Below are 21,276 nucleotides of genomic sequence, written 5' to 3'. Positions count from 1 at the left end.
CCACTACTTACCGTGAGTGAAAAGCGCTTAGTGGTCAGCGAAGCAGTCTCTACACGCACCTAAGTATTTCACTTGATCGACTGTGCTAATTTTTTTTCGTTGCTGTTATTCTTGCAAGCATGATGCTATTGTCCGCGTATCCATGCGAATACCGTTTTTTTACGTTCTTACTTGCGCGAGCTCATTTAGCGCATTTCTACGCCACGCACAGTTAGCGCATTACGGTTCCCGAACTCTAACACTGGCGCTAGGCCGCACTGATGAGGTTGACACGTTCGTTTTTGCATTCTCTTGCTGCCCAAGCACATAGACAACGCTCAAAGATGGGTGAGCTCGATGCAGCACCACACTGTCGAAGTTAATTACCTTTATGGGCAGGGCCGCGTAGGGTGCGTTTGAACGCAGAGACAATGTTTTGGTGGACACAAGGTCTGCATACATCTTCCATAGGATACGATTTTTCCAGATCGTTGCGAAGTGTATTTATTACCGACTAGTTCTCTCGCAGAGTGCTCCAATTTGTCTTATACCGGTGTCACACGGCCACTTTTGATAGCGATCGAGACCGATCTGGATCGGAATGTTCGACCGCGATTGGCTCCCTTCCGCAGATTGAGCAAAGAATCCAATCGCGACCAAGAAATTGGACCCATATCGGGCTAGATCACGATCAAAAGTGCACCGTGTGACGCCCGTATTAGGCACTGGAATGAAGTCGTGTTTGAAAGAATAACAAATGTAGCCTCTGTCACTACATACGAGAAGATATTGCATCGAAGAGCTGACAATTCTCGCAACATGTTGGGAAATGTGCCGAAAAGAGTTTACCAAAATGCGTTATTTTACTGATGTGTGCATTGGTTCACATTAGACTGAAATGCCAAGTCCTCAGGTGATGCAGGAAACCGGCGAAGCGTGAACATACCACATCGCGGCAGTGGCCTCGCGGAGTGCTGTGTTGTGGACACACTTAGTCCCTAAAATCGTTATTTTCCGCTGATTGTTTGTGCACCCATAAACTGCACAGTGCTGGCCTGTAGCCTTTTGATGAGTATATATGCCATTATTCACGAGCGTAAGTCATTTGTGACAAAAATAAACGGAAACATCGAAGGAAAGCTACCACTCCGCAATGCAAGCGCAAGGCAAGCTCACAGTCCAGACCGAACAGGCAACACTGACACATACTCTCCACGCCAGACCGTCGGGAGCGCCCTCGTCAAAACGTCTATAGATGGCGCGGAAGTCGCACCCAGCATAGGGTGCCTCGATGCCAGCGCCTCCGTTCAGGGTGGTGCCATCCTTTGACCGCACCCGCGCCGCCGCTTTCTCGCTGCGACGCCATCTTGAGTCACAGCGAGCGGTTGCGAGTGCTTGGTGCCGGTGCTTAGTTCGAGACACAGTGCGCGCGGATGCTTCGCTGACGCTTATACTTGCTGGACAGTGTTCAGCCGCATGAATGACAAGCTTGTCAAGTGCATCGAGTCGACATGACGGGCTGTTGTGTTCCCAAGTGCACCGGATCGACGCGTAGAGGGCTTCGTTGTTTACGCGTCCCCCGGGACCCAGAGCGAAGGAAGAGATGGGAAGCCCAAGTAAAGCGGTATCACTGGAAGGCAACGGATAGCTCCTACATTTGCGAGGTAAGTGTCAAGAAAGTTTAGAATATCGCATCGTGTTTTTTCATAAATAAGAAAGTATTCTCTGATCCTCGCTCACGTACCTGCGTTCGCTCACGAACTAAGCACTGCACCGATGCTGAGTAGCCTATGGTTTGCGAGCGCGCATCGCATAGGCTTTTGCCGTTTTGATCAGCGCAGTCTATGCGAGTAGTACTCTTATTTTAATAACTGACGAAAATGCTTCGTCGCGAAATAGCCTTACATTAGCTACAAATCGTCATGTAAACCACCTATTTTACTTTTTTACGGGACGCACACATCGTGTGTCTCTTGTTTCTTTTTTCCCCCTCTGTTTCTTTTTTCGCTACTGGTTATTTGGGACTAAAGAACGCAGTGCTTCTTCTGGGGAGAGCGGCTGTTGTGTACGTGGCAAGCGAAGCATTGTGATTTTCTCTATTCTCAGCAGATATCTTGCGGATCTCAGGTTGTTACGTTATATAGCTGATTTTTTAGACAAATATATTTGTAGTGTGGTGCTCGTAAGCCGATGGTCATTCGTGCTCATTCCCGATCGTAGTGGATACTGTGACGGTCTTTAAATGCCTGTGCACGGTATGCCCAGGTGTAGTAGAGTTAAGGGGCATCATGGGACCAAAATGTTTCGGCGCTTTCTGGCATGGTGTCTGTTGTAGCCTGTGCATTTCTTCGAAACGTGCGAAGCGGGGTAATACAGCATTACTTCTGCGAAAATTTATTTTTAAGCACTGTAATGGGTTCTCTGTATTTACAAGGCTACTTTCCATATCAATAATCACTTTTGTTGTTTTACTTGTACTTAGAAACACTTTGAAGAGGACCAGTACGAGGGAAATCGACAGGATGGGCGCCGTCTGTTAAAGTCAACAGCCCTACATCATCATGGACTATATTTTCGAAGTGAAAAACATTGCTAATCTGTAGTTGACTGTCTTAGTTTCATTTACAGTTTTTGTACGCGATATGTATGCAGTGTTTATTTTTTCAATGTAGTTATCAGTGTTCTAATGGTTATTTATAAAATGTTCTGTACTCGCCATCGATGTGTTTGGCTGATGCGACGTAGTCGATGGTAGCTGATGTATTCTGGCCGGATATCTTGATGAATATTACCCGCGGTTGCGTTTTCTTGTTTGCATTCTTGTTTTCGATTTATATTGTGTGTAATAAGGTTGATGTACTCACTTGAACCCCCCCCCCCCCCCCTATGTAATGAATACATTTTTAAAAAAAACTCTCACTATCCCGAATTGTGTGTCGAGCCTACCTTGCGAATTTTTTTTATCTCGTATTTCAACATAACCTTCAGGCGCCACACAGTACATATAATTTTTCATGTACATATCTCTTTCATGATTGATTGTACTAGACATTATAAGTAAATGTATTTTGTGCATGGTTTGGTTTCTTGTGTGTACTACGCAAGATTGACACAGGCAAGTTACGTTACATGTTTCTCTACAGCACTAACTAAACCTTATTTTCACATCGCAGTTATTTTTACACCAGCTTAATCCTGTCAGCACACAGTTTTGTGGGCAAAAATAAGCAAAATTGCGCGTAGATATCGTCAAATAATTGCAACGAACGCGAAGAGCACGCGCAACGCAAGGGAAACTAACCGCCGTGCGCGAGTGGCTGGCTACGGTAAAGGAGGCGTGACGTGTAAACCAAAATACAACAGCGAAAAAGAAAAACTTCCACACACAGGGGGTCGCAAACCTTATATACCAAGCATCGAAGCGCAAAACAAAAATAGTGCGTATTTCAAACATACACACGGCATGTTAAATGTAAATTGAATTAGGCAACTTTGGGCATGTTCCCGGCGCCATACATTTACGTCTTGGACCTTCGACGAGTTAACGGCTATTGGTTATAAAGATGTGCAGATGCGATACCGATAAAAAAATCCTCATCAAGGCAAAGCACTTGGAAGTGCGCCGCGAGTAACACTATTTATGAACGCAAGCGTAGCTGAGTCTGAGCTCGTGTGACTCAATATGGTGGCGCCAGCGGGGTTGTCTCCACCCTGGACGGCGGCGCTGGGCATCGAGGCACCCTAACCCAGCAGAAGACACGGCTCTGACGGAACGCATCGGCACGGCTTACTGAATGCGAGAGAACCGGCCCCCTTTCTCCAAAAGAACCGCCGCTCACGTTTAGTGAACCACGGCTCACTAAACGTGAGCCGCTCACCAGATCCGGCTCGCTCCTGAGCGACCCATCTCCAGTTTGAACGATGTCCCACGACTCTCACCGATCGCACATCGTGCTCTGGTGCAAGAACACTTCGAAGATGGTCTTCCGTGTCTTTAAAGACAGCAGGTGAACGTACAGTTTACGTCCTGATCTTCATTTGTGCTAATTAGTGTAGTCATGAAAATGTCACCCATGGCATCCACTTCTGTGCATTTTCTGAGCGTGTATCATTAGCACGTCATTAAAACGAGGTCAATTATCTGTTGTGTCGTAATAGAACTTCATTTCTTGTTTTTTTTTTTTTTGTCCTGGCGCATGATGGCATGATCGCCAGTATCGCGCGTGCACTCAAGAGAAAAAAAAAAAACGAAAAAAATAAAAAAACGAAAGGTACTTGCGACAGTTTTGTGGATTTTCGTATCATTTTTGTATTGTACTTCAAGAAATGATTTCTACATTAATTTTGCATGGCGTTACATACAGCTCACTCATATCATAGTGAACGTACGTATGTGAATAAATGAATAAAGTTGAAAGATAATGTACCATCTTTTTGTGTTCTTATTTTGACGAAAGTTGATTTTAAAGTACCACAAAAACAGACAAGCTTCTGTAATGACGATTTTTTTTCTGAAAACTGTACGTCGCATTCTGCCTGTTACAGCATCATAAGCGTTTTATCCCCAATATCAGAAAAGAAGGTTTGGTTACAACAAAAATTCCCGCTTTTAATATATGTAAAAATATTCTCTAAACATAGCGAAAATACCAATAACACGGTTATTCAATTATGCATATATCGTTTTTTCAAAGCCAAATAATTATAGAATATCCACTACACATGTTACACGTTTAAATGAACCGGTGAGCCGTTTAAATGAACCGGTTCATTTCAGTAAGCTGAGCAGTTTCGAGCCGCTCACTGAAGTGAGCCGTTTTGCCCATCTCTAAAGCATAAGGCTTTTATTTTGCGTTTGTCGGTGGTGACGAATGTTTAGCATATCGAGGGGTTGAAATAGGAGACATTTTTATCTCATCTAGGAGGACACCGCACAGTCGGCTCATTTTTTATAAGGCGGCAAGCGGAGTCACTGGAGTGTACTTTACCTTTTCCCTCTGTCGCTTTGTGCAAGACAACTTTAGTTTGGTCAACGCCGCAGTACGTCTGTGCATCAGAGCCTTCGTAACCTGTAGTTAACACTCTGAGGCACAACCCTTGCTTGCAGTAGCCTTTGACCCCGAGGAACTTTCCGGATCGACCAAGGTACTGAAAAGGAAGTGCCATAATTCTGAGAGCTTTGCATAAATAACTGTGGGCTAGTAAACTCTGATTAAATTATACTAGTCGTCCATTGGTTCAATGAATCTTTAAGGCTCTTAAGCAAGGAGCTTCACATGTGTGCTTTTTGCGGGTAAATTTTCTTACATCCAGTAAATTGCCCACGGTTATGCTAAGCACTCGGACACCCGGTCTATTTGTACTGTACGACTTCTGCATTCCCCACAATTCCCCTGTTGTCCTTTGCTACAATCTCTTCTTTCGTGAGGTTACGTTTCATCTTTAAAAAAATTGTTGCCACAACAATTGAAGTGCATCAACAGGGATCATAAGCGTGAGAAAAGAGGATAAATAAACCTGTGGCAGCACAGCAGCCACAGGCTTATTTATCATCTTTTCTCACGCTTATGATCTCTGTTGATGCACTTCAAGTTTACCCGATAGCACAATCGTGTTTCTCTACTCAGGTATCTCATGCCTAGATGATATGTACCTGTTATCAGCGCTGTTTCGATCATGTGTATCATATTTGTATTAACACAGCAACCTGCCCAGCTGTCCGTACTTTTACATGTCTATTCACTCAAACATATTGGACCATGAATGAAGGTGACGCCTGTGGCCATATTGAGATAAACGGTAACTCTATGTACACTAGTATAAAAAACCGCGTTCCTTTACGACGACGTTTACCATAGCTTTTCATATATTAAAACGCCACAAGTGAAACAGTGGAGGAAAGAGGCTGATGCCATTAGCTACCGTAATATTTATTTACGGATTACACCTACTAACCGTTGATAACAGATAGACGTAACACATCGAATTTCGTACAAATCCTAATACATTGCGTAGCGTCAATCTACTACGAAAGATCTGTCATCCTTAACATAATTCAAGAAATCCAGAAACTTATATATCTGGCAAAAGCAATTTGTTGACTTTGGTCATTACAGATCCTTTTTTCTCTAAGAGCACTCTATGTGGGACCTTGGCGACAGATTGTAGTGACTGCTGCATCACGTTCTCCACGTTAAAGTTGTTGCTTCGTGGCCAGCAGCTTCCGTACTTCAAGCGTTTCAATATCAACCGCACCGCTCCCAGCTGATCTTAAACTTCGAATTGTTCCCGATAGGAAACACGTAAACTCTACCTACGGCAACCTAGAGTTGCTGCCTGGACCAATCATCTCATGATCTGGACCGTCCCTTAACGTGTTATACGAGGGATCTATGGCGCACGAAATGCGTTGATATATGCGAGTGTATAGACGCCCTACTTGTTTCCGAGGTTGCGAAATACACGTGGCTGTGTTCACGCGCTAGAAAAAAGAGCCCATCGGTATGTTATTCACCATGAGCAACACAATTGCAGACAGCGTCCAAATATTACTGCAGTAGTAATATTTACTTCTAGTATGAGCAGCCTGTCAAGGCAACAAGAATTCAGGATCGGCAGTCAGCCTCTAGAGTCTGTAAAGTAGTACGTTTAACTGGCCAATGACTCACGGGAGACCCTGATCATGAGAAGAAAAAAATTACAGACGAATAAAATGGGGTTGGATTGCATACGGCAGGCATTGCGAAATCCTGACTGGGAGGCTTCAGGGGCGTAGCCAGGGGGGGGGGGGGGGTCAAGCACCCCCCCTTCCCCAAGTTTTCTTGCGCAACCCCCCCCCCCCCCCTTACCCACCCTTTTTTCTCGTCGCATTCCACTGACATGATTTAAGAAACCGGTGCTACTATCATAATTTCATTCCTGGGCGCTTTAGTTTGCGTTGGTAATTTACAGTGAATCATGTCTGCATGCGGAAAAACGTGTCCAGGTGTTTGTCAAGGCATTCGCACTCTGTGTTTTGGGCAAGAATGCGACGGCCCCATTGATTGCGGCCGCCGAATCCTGAAATTAAATGTTCTGTACAATTTTTAATCTGTTGACGTAAAGGCAAATGACGGATACACGCTCGCACACAGCGGAAGACACAGCGGCCTATGCACTGGCCGCAAGGAAATGCAACACTCTCGTTTGAGGGAGCAGGGCGACGAAAGCTTCGAAAAAAAAAAAACATTACGCGTTTTAGCGCGCGTTTAAGTTTTCTAGCGTAACGACGCAGCGAACAAGCTATTGCTATGTGAGTAGGTATAGCATAGTCACACGTGCATTTTCACGTGTGTAGCCGTCCTTGACTTGTGAAATGCATTTCGCTCCGACGAGGTGACGCCATCTACGCTTAACGGAGATTAACGATTAACGATGTCTTCTCCGATCGTCCAGGTCGTCTCAATGATGCGTTTTCGAAGACTGGTCCATTCAGTGGCGCGATGGGCAGCCGTTGCTCCAAATGCCCACTGTACCTGTCGTACTTACTGTATGTTACTGCGCTTACTTTACTTTTTACTTAATTTCTGCACAAGCACACGCGTGCACGGCGGGGGGGATATAGCCGATATTATGATTGACATGAAGAGAATGGAGCTGCGCAGGCCATGTAATGCGTAGGATGGATAACCGATCGCTGCAGAAAGGGGGGGGGGGGCGCTGATGGGCCCTCCCGAAATTTTTTCCCGGCGCCCACCAAAACAACCACCGGCGTCGGGAATAATTCGGGATTTTGTCTACAATGTCTGTTTCACGCTCGAAAAGACATTTCGGCACGAACATTGCGAAACCGGGCTGGATTTCTTGGCAACGCTTCTGAGCTTGGATTCACATACCGCAAGGAGCCCCATCCGAGCAGTAACTTTCAAGGGCTTTTCGATAGCGAGCGTGCGCGTCGCGGCATCTCGCAGCGGCCGAGGAATCTACTGAGCGCATGGATTTCGATTCCGAACTTTGTGGCCATACAATTCTCATAAACTTTTGACGCGAAAGGTGCATGGCATTTCCGAAGGCGTTCTTTAGATTTTCAATTCTCAAGTTTTACGGGTTTAATTTTCTTATAAACTTGGGCCAACAAGTGCGCACTGGAGCCCTCGTATTCACGCCGTTCCAGAGATAGAAGCACGCGCTCGCAATCTTTCATACACGAAAATACTAAATATCACCATGACTGTCAACTGGCAGCTAATAAATTTCCCCAAACATTTTCAGGAAGCGCGCCCTGTGTGATCGATCAGCTGGACCAGGGCAGGCAAAGTAAAATAAGAGAAAACAGAAGAAAGTTATAGCGGCCTACTATTGAGACAGTTCTTTTTTGCGGGCGATACAGTCTGGTTCTCCGTGGCCATAGGGACAGTGGTCCTATGAATTAAAGCAAAGCCCCGGCTGGAAATAGTGGTATTTTTAAATCGCTTCTTCGCATGCGAGCTGATTGTGGAGATACATATCTGGAGAACCATTTGGAAGGTTGCCCGAATAACGCCTCGTATTTATGCCCAGATGTACAAAACCAAATTATAGAAATTTGTGGTGAAATTATCAAAGAAAGCCTAGATGCAAAAGTAAACGCTGCAGATACTTCTCCGTACTTGCTGACGAAACAACGTATAACGCTGGAATCTAACAGCTTACTTTTGGGCAAGATACCTAAACAAGGATGCCAACGACATCGAAGAAGTGTATTTAGGTTTTAGCAGCGGAATAGATGCCCTGTATCATTGCGACTGGAGGTTCTATGTAAATGTGTACAAACTGCTGAAGATTCTAGTCACCCTTCTCGGGACCACTGCCAGCGCAGAGCAAATATTTTCAAACGTGAGATTACTAAAAAATTACTTGCGCTCTGCAATGTCTAAGGAACGCATGGTAAGGCTGGATCTTTTATACGCCCAGAGACGTCGGCATCAACGTGTCCAAAGTGATTGACCGCTACGCTAAACTTCCGCACCGAGTGAAGTTTGTCCTTTAGACAGCAAAGCAGCGAAAATCAATTCAAGTAAAAAGCTCTGTGCCTTCAGGTCCATAAACTCGTAATTATGAAAACGTATGACTGTTCATTAGCTTTTAAAACCGCAGAAATTTTCACCATTTATTGTAACAGTTAGCATCATGATCAAAATTATCATGCGAAGACGAAAATTACGAGGACATCAATAACTAATTTTCACCGACCTTGCCCATTGAAAGCTAGGCCCACACAGCGTTACCCAACAAACACACTCGGATATTGGGTAGTTCAACTTGCTGCATCATCTATGGCTTTCATTTGTCCGTTCCGTTCCTTTTCTTTCCTTTTTGGCTACCTGCTTTTACTTCTTTTTTGAGAGAAAGCTACAGCCTTCTTTGATTTTCGGTGCAGAATAATTGTTGCCGCTGTGCAGGCAGCTAAAATGCACATTTTCCTACTGATTTCTGCACCTTTCTCTATTATTCTACCCATATGATGCTGTCGCGACCGCAACATGGCGCAAGTACATATCACGGCTTCTGCGATCGTAGTTTTGTTCTTGCCTCGATCACCTGTCTTTCTATGCGTATAGTTTACTATCTGTGACTGAGCAACATGTTTGTCTTGTTTGACGCATTATATACAGTGACGTTTGCTTAAATACGTGGATTTATTGGAGACTTATATGTATATTTAAATATCTTGTTGCGAGGTTTTGTGTATACAAACAGTAAACTTCGTTTCCAGCGACACTTTTTTCCCCCTTACTAAGTTGTATCTTCGCATTTGTATATTCCATTCTATCTCCGCATTTATAATGTATATTTAGCAGAACTGCTTTTTATATGTACTCACTGCTGCGACTATAATTTCGGTGTAATTACAATATACGACCGATAACAGCTGCTACTGCGCCATCCAGTGCAACGAAGGACAGCGTCATTGAGGTTTTTCCTTGGCCGTTGCACATGAACAAAAATGTAAACAAGGTTCTTGAATGACATAATTCATCAAAATATTTGCCCTCAACTTGTTCATTTCATGGCCTTTACATTTTTCATATCACCTGCATGCACTGCGTTGCTGGTTTTGAACTGATATAGTTCTAAAGTTCACGTGATATTTTCTGCACTTATGAAATAGACAAAAAAACGCGGAAGCATTGATATCACTTGTTTCTGCCACAATTTTGGGGACATACGAATATAGTTTTTATAAGAAAATACATACATTACTAGTATTCACAGTGCGTAGCGTTCAATACTTCGTTTGCGCACTTAATATGCAATGGCATTGGCAATGCCGTTATTATTCATGTATTTGATCCCTCGACAAATTCTATAAGGAGCAGGCCGCGCTGCAACCTGAGCCCCCCCCCCCCCTCCCCTCCGCCCGAACAAATCTTCTGGCTACGCCACTGTATGCAACTACGGAGAAGTGCTGCGGTTAAGTGGTGCCGCTCGTTTTCCCCTATGAATTATCTGATTTCAACGTTATTTCCGCTGCGAGACGCGACTGCTTATCAAGCTCGCAAAGTGAACGTGCAAACTATATATCTTAATGAATGTTCTACAATAGCATATTTAACGCTTTGACTGATAATAAACAGCCTTGTAAATTTGGTTTCGAAGTATTATTAAACAGTTTTTTTTTCATTTTTCTGATGCATCATTTTTCTCCTGTATAAAAACCAATAAACCTTCAATGTGTTCCAGACTTTGTATCGTTACTGCACCTGTATTAACCCTTACAGTGCGTCGAATTTCTTTTCTTTATGCTGGTCGTAACATATCGCAGTATTCTAAGAAACTGCTTCGCCATAAACATCCTTGCCTTTCCTTGCTTCCCTGCCTCTACTTCCTGCAAAACACATGCAACAGTGCGAAAAACAGGCAAACACCTTGTCTTTATAAGCAGTAGATAACACACTACACAAAAGCAGATCAAAATTGCATATTCAAATCAGCGGGTTGCATCCCGTCCTGTGAATGATAGCATCTTTTCAAATGTGGGTGGTTCCTACATGTCCACAGCTCATAAAGTGTGCAGACTCATCACGAGGTGTAGGAATTGCCCATCAAGATGGAGGGAATGTTGCTAATGAGTCTGCAATGAGATGTATTACTGCATAAACTCATATAACCGTATCTCATCATTACTCAGCCGAGCTTGTTCCAAGTCATATTCACCAAAATTCTGCTTATCCGAGCTTTCTGACTCATATTCACCAAAATTATATTCAGCCGAGCATGCTCTGACCCATGTTCATCAAAATTCTACTTAGCCGCGCTTGCTCTCACTCATATTCACCAAACTTCTTCTCAGCTGACCTTGCTACGACTCATATTCACCAAAATTATACTTCGGCAAGCTTGCTGTGGCCCATATTTACTAAACATCTTCATAGCCGAGCTTGCTCTGATTCACATTCATCCAAATTCTACTCAGGCGAGCTTGCACTGAGTCATATTCACCAAAATTCTAATCAGCTGAGCTCGCCCTGACCCATATTCATTAAAATTCTACTCAGGCGAGCTTGCACTGAGTCATATTCACCAAAAATCTGCTTCGCCGAGCTTGCTCTGACTCATATTCACAACGATTCTACTCAAGCAAGCTAGCATTGAGTCATATTCACCAAAAATCTACTTACACGAGCTTGCTCTGATTCATATTCACCAAAATTCTACTCCGCTGAGCTTGATCTGACTCATATTGATCAAACTACTCAGACGAGCTTCCACTGAGTCATATTCACGAAAACTTTGCTCCACCGAGATTCCTCTTACTCGTATTCACCAAAATTCTACTCAGCCAGGCTCGCACGAACTCAGACTCGTGGTTAGTTCGAAGTCTTAGTTAGCCAACGTTTGACAGAGTTCACCGAGCTATGTATACATTACATTATGTGACCAGTGCAGTGAACAAGCAAACATTGCATATGAGTACACGTTGCATCAGATGAAATAAGGACAACTGTACACACTACAGCTAGTTTTCTGGAGTTTAACTGACCATTGCGTGAAAGCTTCGCCTCATGTCGATTCAAGCAAGTGCATGGGATCTGCATCATATTTTTTGACAATCCTGCTGGCTGTATTGGCCATTACTGGGTGGCCAAATTGTGTACATTTCAACACAAAGTTGAATAAATGACTGTGGTGCAATATATTTTTCAAAAGTTGCTTGCATCACTGCAAGTACAACAATCATAACACGATACACACACATGCACATAAGGTGCACACAAATACTAAATGCATAAACAGATGGAATCAGTTGGCCCCCACCTATTGCAAAAAAAAGAGAAGAACAAAAGCCAATGCTGCAACGACCACGCATAACCACTCCCCTTGCCAAGTACATGGGCTACATGAGAAACACACGTGGAACCTCGCAGTTACATCGAGGTAGCAGCTATGAACGCTTTTGCATTCGCAGCACGCCACTCAACCACTGAAGTGTGTTCGGTGTGCACTTGTAATTAGGCACACTTTTTATTCTCTATATCTTAAAAAAATTAATGTGGTCTCCTTAAAAATTTGAGAATGTTTTGATTCTGAGGCTTGCAAAGGTAAATATTTTTATTCCACTCTTGTTCAAGGTGAGAGCTCATAGAAAAGCTTAGAGATATTTTCAGTGCCCCTCACTTTCCCTCAAAACATATGTAGTCTGTTATTGACATTCGAGCAGCTTTTCAACAGCAAGGGAATCGGCTTCCCCTGTTTTCAGCATTGGTTTAACGCAGGCAATTCAGGGAGGCATAACGTTTTGCTAATACAATAGGTGGTGGCGTGGAGCAGAGGTAGAATACCCTGCTTCAAATCTGAAGGTCGTAAGTTCAAATCCTACTCCAGTCCACCACATTTTCAGGCATGGAGTGGTGCCTGACACCGGCAAGAAAAAAATATATTGCCCAGAGCTAGTGGGGCTAGATTAGTTCAGGTGCAACCAAACTAGGAAGGCCCACTAAGTTACATTAATGTCACTCCCTCACCAGAACAGGAATTCGCCTCCCTGGTGCAGTATTCGGCCACTACCTCCCTTATGACTCCGACAATTAACCCTTGGCCCTCAGTTCCCAGTGGCTCCGGAGCACCTGACCAAGGCGGCAGTCAAACCTGCTACGCGGCAGAGGGTGCTAAGAATCTCCGTGTCCGGACAGGCCGCCAATGGAAACTGAACCTGGCAACGTTCAACACGCGCACCCTCTCGAGTGAGGCTAGCTTAGAAGGACTATTTGAAGAATTATCAGGCATTGCCTGGGATATCATCGGCCTTAGTATGGTTAGAAGAACAGGGGAGGCTTCCTCAGTGCTGACTAACGGCCACGTCCTCTGCTACAGAGGTCTTCCAGATAAGAGAGAATCTGGGGTACGATTTCTAATCCATAACATAGCGGGCAACATAGATGAATTCTACAGCATTAATGATAGGGTAGCAGTGGTCGTAATAAACCTGAATAGAAGGTACAAATGAAGGTAGTACAAGCCTACGCCCCAACTTCTAGTCACGATGATGAAGAAATAGAACAGTTTGATGAAGATGTTGAATTAGCAATGAGAAAGGTGCAAACTCAGTATACTGTGGTCATGGCCGACTTCAATGCAAAAGTGGGGAAACAGCAGGTTGGTGAGCAAGCAATTGGCAACTACGGCATCGATTCTAGAAATGCAAGAGTAGAGATGTTAGTAGAATTCGCGGAAAGGAATAGGCTCCGAATAATGAATACCTTCTTCAGGAAGTGGATCTGGAAAAGCCCTAATGCAGAAACAAGGAATGAAATAGACCTCATACTCTCTGCCGATCCAAGCATAGCGCAGGATGTAGAATTGTTAGGTAAGGTAAAGTGCAGTGACCATAGGTTAGTGAGGTCTAGGATTTCTCTCAATTTGAAGAGAGAAAGATTGAAATTAGTCAAGAGGAAACACGCCAACCTAGAGGCAGTAAGGGTAAAAGCAGACCAATTCAGGCTGATGCTCGCAAACAAATATGCACTTTAGAAAATGAAGATACAGACAACATAGAGGTAATGAATGAAACCGTAACTAGGTTGATCTCAGACAGAGCTATTGAAGCGGGAGGTAAGACACCAAGGCAACCAGTAGGTAAGCTCTCCCAAGAAACAAAGGACCTAATAAAGAAACGACAAAGCATGAAACGACAAACATAATAAAGAAACGACAAACTCGCGATGAAGTTAGAAGGGCCTTGAAAAACATGACGAGGGGAAAAGCTGCTGGAGAAGATGGAATAACAATAGATTTAATCAAAGATGAAGGAGATATTATGCTTGAAAAGCTTGCGGCCCTTTATACGCAATGCCTCATAACTTCAAGTGTACCAGAGAACTGGAAGAATGCCAACATTATACTCACCCACGTTAGAGAATTGAAAAATTACAGGCCCATAAGCTTGCTTTCAGTATTGTATAAAATTTCCGCCAAGATAATTTCTAATAGAATCAGGGCAACACATGACTTCAGCCAACCAAGAAAACAGGCTGGCTTCAGGAAGGGATATTCGAGAAATCTACGGAGTACAATCAACCTCTCTATATGGCTTTCATAGATTATGAAATAGCATTTGATTCAGTAGAGATACCACCAGTCATAGCGGCATTGCGTAATCAAGGAGTACCGGAGGCATCCGTGAATATCTTAGCAAATATCTACAAGGATTCCACAGCTACCTTGGTTCTCCACAAGAAAAGTAGAAAGTTACCTATCAAGAAAGGGGTCAGGCAAGGAGACACAATCTCTCCAATGCTATTCACTGCATGTTTAGAAGTATTCAAGGTCTTAAACTGTGAAGGCTTAGTAGTAACCTCAGTAACCTTCGGTTTGCAGATGACATTGTCCTATTCAGCAACAAAGGAGGCGAATTACAGCAAATGATTGATGAACTTAATCAAGAAAGTGTAAGAATTGGGTTGAAGATCAATATGCCGAAGGCAATGTTCAATAGTCTGGCAAGGGAACAAGAATTCAGGATCGCCAATCAGCCTCTAGAGTCTGTAAAGGAGTACGTTTATCTAGGTCAATTACTCACAGAGGACCCTGATCATGAGAAAAAAATTCACAGAAGAATAAAACTTTGGTTGGAGTGCATACGGCAGGCATTGCCAAATCCTGACTGGGAGCTTACCACTGTCGTTGAAAGTAAAACTGTACAATCATTGCATTCTACCGGTGCACATGGGGCAGAAACTTGGAGGTTACAAAGAAGCTCGATAACAAGTTAAGGACCGCACAAAGAGCAATGGAACGAAAAATATTAGGAGACAGGAAGAGAGCGGTGTAGATCAGAGAACCAACGGGGATAGCTGATATTCTAGTTGACATTAAGCTGAAGAAATGGAGCTGAGCAGGCCATGTAATGCGTAGGATGGATAACGGATCGACCATTAGGTTTACAGAATGGATACCAAGAGAAGGGAAGCGCAGTTGAGGTCGGCAGAAAACCAGATGGGGTGACTAAGTTAGGATATTCGCAGGCGCAAGTTGGAATACGCTAGCGCAAGACAGGGGTAATTGGAGATCGCAGGGAGAGGCCTTCGTCCTTCAGTGGACGTAAAATATAGGCTGATGATGATGATGAATACAATAGGTTCGGGAAATGGAGATTAGATTGTACCTTGACGCTTTCCTTGTACTTTCCTATTTTGGTCAAATCTAGTTTGAAAAGGCTCCAATTAGCATGCTCTAACATTGACATAATATACGTCAAGTACATGACTAGCTTAACAGACTGGGATGCTGGCTTTCATTTCCAGGAAAGGAACCATAGCACCTGCTCCAGTTGCATATGTATTTGGTTATCTGGGCTTTTCAGCCTCATTTTTAAGATAATGTGCTGAAGCAGGTAGAAGCACACGCATGCTATTAGCGGATAGTTTCGATAGCTTCTTAATTTACACTTGCCGTTATGAATACAAAATTCTAGCGTTCGATTTAAACAAACAAACGTACTCCTAACAAGGAATTTAATGTTAGCCGTGGGGCTACGCGGCTGCGCCGCGTACTGCAGCATATTCACTTAAGCTTCTTGATACAGATTGACAGCCCACTAACTGCGCGAGAAACAGGAGGAGAAAGTAGACGACACCGTCTACAGAATACCGTCGACACCGTCTGTCAGAATGATATAGTAAGACAGTGGTAAGACACTCGGCTTCTGTGCGTTGGGTCATAGGTTCGAAACGCACCGTCAACGTTCTTTTCCTCTCGAAATTATTTTGTTTTATACATAATTTTCTTTATAGCGATTCGTCTTAGTGACGGACGGACAGTTTTCCTCGTTGGTTAGGCATAGAAATGCTTTCGCACTTAAAAATCCCGACCAACTACATGCTAATAGCGTCGCTGTAAAACGTGCGTCGTTTAGTTCACCGATGACACTGGGGAAGTCACCTACAAGCATCATATAATATAAAAATAGGGAAAGTGGAAACAACTACAATTCAGGAATTATTGGCATTAGCTTGTATTGAAGCTGGAAATGTTAAAGTTTTCCAGCGCATTACACATAGGACATGCCCGCGTTTTGGCCAAATGTACACTCGGTGTGCCCCACAATTTTCTCTAGACATTGGGAAACATAGGTGATAACGGCTGTAAGGCGCTCCTGAAAGCTTGGCTGAGAATTTTTGTTTTACTAAATCTGCATATAACTGACACTAACTTAGATAACACACGTTGCCCACGTATCACCGACGCATAAAATGCTACTTATTCACTAAAATTTAAAACTTTTTGGGGCGTTCTTTCAGGACATGAGGTAACCTTAATACGTGTTTAAAGCTTTGAGAATCGGGTAAAAGTAATTTGCTCTAAATATCAGAATTGACCAACTGGCTTACATACCAAGTTTTCCGTACGCGCCACCCATAACTTGGCCTTGATTGTCTACAAATATAATCATAGGTGCTATATTTGCTTCCCCAAGGGCAACAGGAAACCATTGCAATTGTTTTATATAGTGCCTCCATACAGGCAGAAAACACCGGTTTACAAATAATAAATTAGTCCACAAATAACAAAGCACTTCACAATTTACCTGTGCATGAGCACATTCTGTTTAGATAAACATCTGGTGAATAACCCCGTTCTTTCAGGACTCCGTGATAAGGGGCATGAAATGTTTGGAGTGCTTCTATATAATCGCACTATGAGTGCAGGTGTAATATCACCCTGTAACGATGAGAAATACAAAATGATGACGGAGAATTAGGGGGGGGGGGGGGTCGATCACCAAAGGAGCGCACTTAACATTTCACATGGGACACGTGTATTGCATGGTGCGACTTCTGCGGGCGCTTCTAAGGAAAGTCATACAGGCGGTAAGGAACGCGACACAAACAACAAACCACGCGGTTGCGTTCTCGTAAACGCACCAGCATATTTGTACCATGTCCTTGAAGGGCGAATCACTTAAAGAACAGGGACCAAGTCTTCAAGCAGCTGCGATGGCAGGGTGCAGAAAGTGGTCGCGCAAGCTACTTCGCGGCGGCAATATGAGCTAGGCGGCGCCGCCAATTGGTGAGGCGGCACTGATCGACCAAGGCTAGGGTGCCTCGATGCACTGACATCGAGGCACCCTCACCAAGTATGGCGAGTCGGTGGAGCGAGTGCGCAGCACGGCTAGTTCTGAGCCCTGAGGAAGGGACGGTGACCGGCCGGGCGTGCCCCTGTTATCCAGCTGCTCGGAGGACATTGCTTGATAATTTGGGTGAAAACTGCGCATTCTACTCCATGCCGACTTGTGTTGATCGGGTGGTCATCTAAGCTGTGAACCAATATGGTGACAATTGACACATTGGAAACCGATGGTGGCAGGGCCGCCTAGCCCGCTCCAAGGTGAAGACGTAGCAGACAAAATCACCCGTCCTGTGCAGCACCCTAGAATGGGCGGTATGACATTCCCAGGCGGCACGGAATACATGTAGACATAGCAGCACATGTCAGTTTGTAGCCTTAAAAGTCTTGAATGTAGCCTGGCCATTTGAACGGGAAAACGGCATTCGGATCACTTGGCAGAAGCTGTCTGGCGTGAAAAAAAGGTCTTCTCTGCATTTCTTGAATCCAGGAACTTGCCAGGAGCCAGAATCTGCCAGTATCCAGCGTTGTAGAGTGCACTTTTGACGCCGCGCAGAACATGGGGCAGGCGTTCCAGAGGATATGCGTCTAGTCACCTAATGCTGTTGAGTGTTCTATAGTCAACACTACGCCTTATGGAATCGCCATTTTATTTCACGAGCACCTCTGGCAAGGACCAAAGGCACGTCGCACTTCAGAATGTCGCGCACACGCTGTCGTATCATACAGCTGTCACAGTAGGCTGAAAACTTTCGCGCTGTGTGGTTATACGGTCCCCGGCGACTCACAGATGGAACAAGGATTCCTATTTTGGTCAAGTCACACTGTCGAGTGAATGGAGGGGCAGAGAATGTGTATCGTTTACATCGTCTATAAGGATTGAATATTCCTTATAGACGCGAATATTGAATATTCTGCGAAAACACCCGTGTACTTAGATTTAGGTGCACGTTAAAGAACCACAGGTGGTCGAAATTTCCGGAGTCCCCTACTACGGTGTGCCTCATAATCAGATCGTGGTTCTGGCACGTAAAACCCGATAATTTCATGATTGAATATTCCGCTGGCTGAACCTGAAGATGAGCGTAATCAGGTTTTGTGGTGCAAGGACTAGCTAGATATCGCCAAAGAGCGGCACTCACGGGGAAGTGATCGTGTGTCAATGAAGTGATGAATTACGAGGGTAGATATAAAAGCTGCCTGCAAATTATTCGCTGTACAAGTGCGGAAAATTTTCAAGGATTTTTTTTATACCTAACGCCTAAGAACCTCCCAGGTAGTGAATACAAGTGAATAAAGGCCGTCAGTTACATTTTTTTTAGCGTGATAAAACTTTGACGAAGCTCAGAAACTCTGTATATGGAATTTCCTTTGGCAGTTGTAATCGTTTTGTCTTTCACAGCCGACAATGCTGCATAGGCCTCAGCTGTAAAATACTTGTCTGCGGCTGCGGAACAGTGGCTGCGACTGACGGATGGAAGAAGGATTCCGACGGCGGTCGAGTTGCAATGTTTAGTACAGCGAGTACAATGTCTAGTGCGTCGTCGGGAGCATCGGTGATGGTTAAGGGATTCACTGGTTGGACGTGGACCAAGAATTCTCCAAAATGCAACGTAAACGGCAGGGCATATGCACACGACAGCTAATGCACGACGGCATATCCTAATGCGTAAACGCATTAGCATATGCGCACGACAGAACGGATAGCGAGGATGGCACACGACAGCGTGAGAGAACGGTGACAGGCTAGAAATTTGCCTGACGTGAAGAATGCAGTTGCATAGCGGCGCTTAAACAAGATACAGAGACGACGGCGGATGACCGTAGAAGAAGAACAACAACAACAATAATAATAATAATAATAATAATAATAATAATAATAATAATAATAATAATAATAATAATAATAATAATAATAATAGGGCTTAACGTAGGGAGGGTTCCGAGCGGGAGATAATGACGCTGCTGTGCCCTAATACACAATAATACGTACTACGCTTAGCAGAGATTTTGCATTCCGCTCCCGCTAGAATGTGGCACCAGCGGCTGCCGAGCAAACAGGCTATCGTACAGTTATATGCTATCTGTGTCATTATTACCACGTGGAGTAACCGTGTATGTCGTACATACCCAACAACGGCTGCCATCATAGTATTTGCCGTATCTTAGAAATCCACAACTGTGTACGCAACTTCTCAAGGGCTTCTCCTGCAAAGGAAACGAGAACGCGAAAAACAAAAGCGGATTTCATTTAGGATAAATTACCGCGTTGTTCTGAGATCATGTCACGGCAAATTTTACACGTCAATTATGTACATTCTGTAAACCTGATTTGGAAATCAGCATACCTTTTTGAGGTACTTCACGTGGGGACTACAAAGTGTTTTTGCGGCGTCGGAACAGCGCTCTCTCATAAATCTTGTGACGTCTCTATCAATTCTGATCGTAAAAAGTGACAAGGCTAGCATTCAATATTTACATTTTATAAAAAGATCGAATGCTGAGTTGGCTGAAGGATATATTCGACAAATACCTTCGTTCGCAGGTATTGAATGAATCAGTGTAAACGAAGCTTTGATGAACCAGTAATAATAACGGTGCATGAGAGTACACGCAGAGGATTTCGTCGATGAACGCGTCTTTTAACGGTCATTAGACACGGCGACGTACCTTGTGGAGCAAAGGTAAGTTTTATTTAGGGACGATGCTTTTTCAGAGATCACTTTCAGTGCTACTGTCACCTGAGTCAGTACTATCAGTCGAAGGCCAGGCAAGCTGATAAGTGCTGTTTTATTGCGATAGCAATCATATGGACACTTCAACCGGATTTCTGCCGTCGGCGTCGCCGTGAGGTTCGGTATAAAGTCCAAGGGAATTAAAATCGTCGCCGCGCGCCGTATGCGCGAGTGAAAGCGCGCGAAGGACGCACGCTATCACGGAGAGCGAAGGCACGGCGGAAAGCAAATGTGACCGTCGCGCGAAAGGCCGTGGGGGTATGGGTGGGAGGCAGGTGGGGCGACGCTCTGGTGCGGCATCAAATGCTTATCTTGCAACCGGGCGCAAGGGGAAGGGGCCGCTCAATCTCCAATGCGAAAGCAAGAAAGCGGGAAGGCAGGGAGGGAGGTACTTCTACTCTGCCAACAACTACTCTGCCAACAACTACTTTGCCCGCTTGTGGCGGTCGCCCGCACCGTCTCTTATCCCCACACGGCTCTGACATTTGTATGCGCTGTGCATTCGCCGCTCAGTTTCTATTGAAGCGATAGACCGCACGAACCTTCTCACGCTGCGGCGGCTGCGCTTGCTGCCAGCGTTTGACAGTCGTTGTCTGCGCTCATTCAGTGTGATCTATTCATGTTCGCTTGTGCGCGCTAACACCACGCTTGTTATTTCAGTTAGTAAGCGAATGTGTCCAAGTTAATGCAGCCGATAAAACTACTATCCCTACTCCGAATAGCTCTCTACTAATTTGCTATCGCAATTGATGCTTCGCCTTTCAGGCGAAACAGCGACATTTTTTTTATTACGACAGGCAAAATGAGGTTGCAATAAAACCCGCATATACCGCGAGTCATATGGCAAGGCGTGGCATGTACATATACCTGACTATATACGGAAATTTTCGCCCACGGAAACTCCGGCGACGCCGACACCGGATTATCTGCCACACGGGGCCCTTACCGCTCTCGTGTTAATATACGGACACTCGAGGCG

The 21,276-nt window shown here is 44.4% G+C and overlaps 1 protein-coding gene across 3 annotated transcripts in view; it reads right to left on the bottom strand.

The window, feature by feature from the left end:
- LOC119444412 (mucin-5AC-like) overlaps positions 1-21,276 on the bottom strand; it is a 66,213-nt gene that overhangs the window by 27,642 nt on the left and 17,295 nt on the right. The window contains exons 3-4 of one of the 3 annotated variants that reach the window (XM_049663313.1): positions 19,693-19,770; positions 4,968-5,127 (exon numbers count right to left, since the gene is read on the bottom strand). In XM_049663313.1, coding sequence (XP_049519270.1) covers positions 4,968-5,127; positions 19,693-19,770 — 238 coding nt within the window. The remainder of the gene's footprint in view (positions 1-4,967; positions 5,128-19,692; positions 19,771-21,276) is intronic. The other 2 variants (XM_049663314.1, XM_049663315.1) reach the window with 2 other exon arrangements.

Source organism: Dermacentor silvarum, chromosome 3 (assembly GCF_013339745.2).
Source record: "Dermacentor silvarum isolate Dsil-2018 chromosome 3, BIME_Dsil_1.4, whole genome shotgun sequence".
NCBI lineage: Eukaryota > Metazoa > Arthropoda > Arachnida > Ixodida > Ixodidae > Dermacentor > Dermacentor silvarum.
The sequence above is the reverse complement of the archived record's forward strand: the minus strand, read 5'-3'. Positions and strand labels throughout refer to the sequence as shown.